The 5474-nt window shown below is 39.5% G+C and overlaps 1 protein-coding gene across 1 annotated transcript; it reads right to left on the bottom strand.

Moving 5' to 3' along the window:
- LOC105158337 lies at positions 329–4925 on the bottom strand. The gene is made up of 5 exons (XM_011075061.2): positions 4319–4925; positions 2267–2317; positions 1968–2030; positions 1804–1872; positions 329–975 (listed from the first exon to the last, which is right to left on the bottom strand). Exons 1-5 carry the CDS (start codon positions 4658–4660, stop codon positions 718–720), a joined length of 783 nt encoding a protein of 260 aa, XP_011073363.1. The 5' UTR covers positions 4661–4925; the 3' UTR covers positions 329–717.

Below are 5474 nucleotides of genomic sequence, written 5' to 3'. Positions count from 1 at the left end.
GGATTAATTGTAATATATTTATATATATATATATAATAAGAGTAACATCATGATAATTTTTCCTTTATAATTATAAAATTATTGCATAAAAACATTTAATAAGAGGTAAAATTAAAAATTTAAATATATGTATATATATTTGCTAACATCAATATTTTTCATCCAAACTCCCATAAAAAACAGTTAAATAAAAATAATGAATTCTTAAAAGGAGTATAAGTGTAATTTTAATTTTTTTTAAGAAAAATATAATTTCACATTTTCAATGAATTCCTGCCATAACTATAGACTGTTCTTTTACTAGAATGTCATGTAAGAACAACAAAAGTAAGTAACCTCCTCAAAGTATTTCCTTTGAGGAAATAACATGTGCATCCAAACTCTTCCATAAGACAGGTTACATCTTTCGTTATAAACATTTCCAGAAAGGAAATACAAATGGAGGAGGACGAGGAAGGACGAGACTCCCCTCGGTCAACTAGACAGTAAAGAAACTGTGAAGAAAAGAATTATGGCTGCGTTTAACTCGTTAGGATCGCTATACTAATCCTCAGAACTTCCATTTGTACGTACTAAACAAAAAGAATGTTGGAGGGGGGATTCGTTCTATCGTACAGTTACATTACTTCGTCCTAAAGAAAAGTTAGCCCTTGTGTAGTATGGTTGCCATTTGTGTAATAATTCTGGCTAAGCCGAGAACAGATTTACCAGTACGGTCTAGCTGACTCCACAAACAACATCAGGGCTGGGCTCATCGAACGGAATATTTAGATCCGGAAGGATGAATTTAGCATCCGATGCTGCATCTGCATTTTCGTCAGGATGGGCATTTGATGTAGACGGTTGTAGTGAACCATCATTGATTGAGACAGCCGGAGGCATCACAAATGTTGTCAAGTCCTGCTGAGGTTGACCAGAAGTTGATTCCTCGGCTGCGGATGTAGATTCTCTATTCAAATGGGGTTGCAAGTCAATCTGCAGAGGAGATCGATGTTATTGTTGATAATAATGAAAGGAAGGGAGGAAAAGAGACTCAAAAATCGTGTACAATGATGACGGTAATGTACCAGCAAGATAAAACAGAGAAGATTTTAGTTTTCTTGCTTAATAAGAATTTAACTTCCGACGTTTCATTAAATGTATTCATCTACCAGTGCCCTTAGAGCATAATCAGCAAATTCTCTTTCAAGAGCATGAAAATCCGACGTCCTAAAGTACAGTGCAACAGTGTAGCAAAGCTAAAGAAATTCAAGGTTTTACTTTCAGTGACGAAATGAGTATCGGAACCAAGAAAATAAAAAGACATCAAAACAAGTAATCATCTAATTACAGTAATTTACCAATATTACTCCATTTGCATCATTGATCCTTCTACATTCCAAATCCGAGTAAAATTCAAGCAGACCATGGTAGCAGGAAGCATGCCTAACAACTGCAAAGGCTTCATGAGCTCTTTCTTAATCTATTTGCCGTTTAAGTTGTGCACTTAAATTTGAGATCTCAATCATATAATTTCTTCTAGGCCAACCTGTACATTACTACAGACGTGGCCCCCCCAGAAAATTGCATCTATTATTCCAACACACACATAAACCAACTTTCATAAGAGAATGAAAGGCATGAATCCCAAATTCTAGTAGGTGAGCAGAGTTGAACTAGATTAAAACTTATCGTCTTCGTCAACTAAGTTGAGGAAGATGGAGCTCAAACCAACAGGAAATCAGCAATGTATTGTTTAAACCCAATAGGTTGTGTCAAGAGTCACTAAGAGAAGAAATGAAGAATGGTGTCTAAGGCAGTTACCTTCATTCTCTTCAAGTTTTCATTTGTGGCCCTTTGTCTCTCCAAATTCATCCGTAACGCTGCCATTCTCTGAGAAGCAAAGGTTGTTCATGATGTCAGAATTTTGCAATTAATATCAGAAAATTTTCGTCAAACTATCACATAGGTATAGGAAAGTTTCATACCCTTTTCAAATCTATTCTTTCCTTCAACAGCCAGCTTTCTTCGTCCTTGAGTTCTACCAAGGTCTGCAAACAAACCAAAAAGAGCACATTCATTAAACTCTCGAACCTACGTGATAAAGGTTGATGGTGCACTATTTCTGCATGTGAATCAATTACTCATGATACTCAGAAATACCAAGTAACATTTCATAATATTTGATATTTGTATTATGGATCGAATGGTCATGCAGACAATACAACAAACGAGTTTGACAAAAATATATTCCATTACAAAGCTAAATAAAAACTAATATATTCACCTTCTTCTTTTTTGACCTCTTGGAGGTGGTTTTGTCATTATCGGCATTAACCTGCAACAGAGAATTAAGATCAGCGCTCGATTACTTCATATTCTTTGACAATAAATTAAAAAATGTATTTCAAGTATCCATAAGTGCAAACTGCAAGCTAATCAACATATACGCAACAGAGATTTTTACAGACAAAGAGCGCCAGCAATAACCATCCTAACGACACTGCAAAATATCAATAAATTTTTTTCATATTTCCTCCAATTCTAAATGTTCTGCCACAGAAAGCTCAAATTTAAATAAGGGTGTTTCTTGGATAAGCTCAAAAATCAAAATTACAGCCAGAAAGTGAAGGGTTAAAGAGGACATTGAGATTCAATTGATTTGGCAATATATTATCAGCCAGAAACAGAGAGTTTAGTGGATAAAAACCGGTCCCCGCTCACCCCACCCCACCTCCAACAACAATGCGCAGTCCACACCACACAGTTTCCCAAAGATATAGATTTCTAGACATGGTATTTTCAAAGCCCTTAATGCACGTTGAACTTGTTTGAACCAAAAAAGGACAAGAAAAAAGAAAATTGCTACATCTCTCTTGAACCCGCAAAAAGGAGGAATATCAAATTCAAGAAAAGAACAACCACCCACGTTAAAACACTGTCATGCATGAGAATTACAGCGCTAATCACCGTCTTTTACAGAGACTAAAATAAGGTAGTTTCCAGCTTTTGACCTTCGGCAGATACCAGAAAGAATTACCAACAATCTATACTTGCACCAATCCACCCCACCCCACCAGCGTGTCTTCTGCATGTCGAGTAATCAAATGAGTAAGAAGAAGAAAAAGGAAAGAGAACGACGTCGTACAGATGTTGTAGTGGGGGGTTGTTTGTGTTGTGTACAAATGGCATGGGATGGTTCGAAGTTTGAAGATAGATAGAGACAAGCAGATATATGGTATGGTATTGGTATGTACACACAGTTGAGGTTGCATGTTGGTCAAATTGCTCCCCACCACACCCGATAGTCCCCACCCTATTAATTTAATTTAATAAATAAATCGGGAAATACTGGAAAAAGGACAGTGGTTTTTATATAAAGCAAACAAACCACTAACAACGCTCCACCAAACCCAAACGCAGACCTATTTGCCACGAAAACACGCCACCGCTTATGCTGGGCGACTTTCACCCCACCCCACCCCCTCAATTGACCAAAGTACCCCTACACTCACCCCTCTGATTATCTTGTAGATCTCACGGCTCTCATTCAACTGCCCTCCAATGGCCCCCACTTACATCAAGAAACAGATGGTCAGATTGATTGACTTAGTTCAAGAAATTGGGTTCCAAGCAATAATGCTGACTTTTACTACATGTACCACAGAGGAGGATAGTTTCTGCGATACTTCGGAGACAGATTAAAAGACGGATGTGCCCTTCCAGGAGAGGGCTATTTTCGTCATTTGGCTTGATTAAGGGTGTGTGGACACAAGGTGCATAATAATAATAATGATGGGGTTGGGCTGAAAAGTGGTGGAAAAAACACGTGACAGAGTCGTTCTGACGCGTATGCGATGAAACTAAGTCACCCCCATTTTTACCCCTTGGATGGAAACTTGGAAGGGCATTTCGGTCAAGTAAGTCGGTTGAAATTACTGGGAATGTCCTGGGATTGGATTGTTGGCGTCATGCAGAGGGAGGGGGGAGGGGTATTGTTGTCATTTCGGGAGGTGAGGGGGGAACTGTGGGAAAGTGATTGAGTGAGAGAAGCAAACAAGGCCTCCAATGGCTGAATCTGATTCCTTCCCACGGGCGTGGCAGTAAATATCCAAATTCTGAAGGGATATTCTCGTCAATTCATCAGGCGTCATCGAATGACACCTGACACGAGATTTTCAAGAAAGAATATAAAAGAAACGACGCATGGAGAATACCATAACCCCGCCGCTGACTCACCGACGCCGGCCACCGGTAAAGATTAAAAATACTAAAATACGGATACGTATAATAGAAATACGTATTCTGGTAAGCAGTTTCGCATGTCGAAAGTACGAACCTTAGATCTTGCTGTGTTGGAGAGTTTGAGGGGTACTGGTCGGCTAGACTCTTCAGAACCGACGCCTCCGGCGCCAGCGGAGCCACCGCTGAAGGATGTGGCGCCGCTCCAGGAAAGCGGCGTGGTGGGGCTGGCCCTGTGAGCCGGTTTCTTCGGGTGGTTGTTAACCGAAACGGACTTTGACCTGCGTTGACGGACGCTCCACTCCAGTGGCAAGGCAGCAGCAACAGGCTTGAGAGGCGGCTGCCGCCGCGGTGCGTGATGAAGACGCACCAAGAGCTCGACCACCATCATGTCATCCGTCATGGCGGCTTTAACCCACTCCTCGTCGGCGCCACCCATGGCTGTCTCGAGAGAGAGAGAGAGAAAGAAGGGTTTTGGTAGAGAGAGAGAGAGAGAGAGAGAGGAAAAGGGAAAATGGAATGGTGGTGGCAAAGAAAACTTTGAGGGAGAGTTATGAGTTATGAATTATTTATAGTAAGAATAATAAATACAAAGAGGTTTGAGTATGACATGTCGTGTGTTTATGTAAATATATATAGATACACATGTGTATATATATATACGTATACACGTCCTTGGTGTGTGTGTGGGGGGGGTGAAGATGCTTATTGACAACTCCTTGTGCTGTTGGGGGGTGACTTTGTGGTGGTGGTGGTGGTGGTGTAAATGGGAGGATGGGCTCATCATTTTCCTTTTCTCTTTTCTTTTATCTTTTAATTGGGACTTGGGAGTCATTGTTTTGTAACAATGGGGATGGGATGGGCCGGGCCCCATATAAAAGACGTCGCATGACCTCCCCTTTTTTATTACTATGCTGCTTACTACTCATAGTATTACACAATACAACCCCCACCCCTTTCCTTGTTTTAATTCCAAGTTTATTCTCAAAAATTCTAATTTAAATCCAATTTGATTCATCGCAATTCAACTAAATACATTTTAATTTGTAGTGTATGATATACACAAGTTTTACATATCAATTGTATATAAGTCTTAAGTCGACAAAATACTCTTTTCATATAAAATTGTGAAACTCATAAGAAATTTGATTGAATAATTGACGGGACAAAAGCAATTCAAAGTAAATAATAGTGAAAATATAAGTCTCCGATACTCTAGAAAACTTGTGTAGAAAGTAAAATTAGTTTGTTGC

The sequence above is a fragment of the Sesamum indicum genome, linkage group LG3 (assembly GCF_000512975.1).
Source record: "Sesamum indicum cultivar Zhongzhi No. 13 linkage group LG3, S_indicum_v1.0, whole genome shotgun sequence".
NCBI lineage: Eukaryota > Viridiplantae > Streptophyta > Magnoliopsida > Lamiales > Pedaliaceae > Sesamum > Sesamum indicum.
Note: the sequence above shows the minus strand (reverse complement) of the source record. Positions and strands in the feature narration are given on the sequence as shown.

What these genes read in the sequence shown, in the direction of transcription:
- LOC105158337 (XM_011075061.2), bottom strand. Translation starts at nt 4,660, where the DNA reads ATGGGTGGCGCCGACGAGGAGTGGGTTAAAGCCGCCATGACGGATGAC. An exon ending in CCAACACAGCAAGATCTAAG is followed by an intron (nt 2,318 to 4,318) that starts GTTCGTACTTTC and finishes TCTCTGTTGCAG; the next exon opens with GTTAATGCCGATAATGACAA. An exon ending in AGAGGTCAAAAAAGAAGAAG is followed by an intron (nt 2,031 to 2,266) that starts GTGAATATATTA and finishes GTTTGTTTGCAG; the next exon opens with ACCTTGGTAGAACTCAAGGA.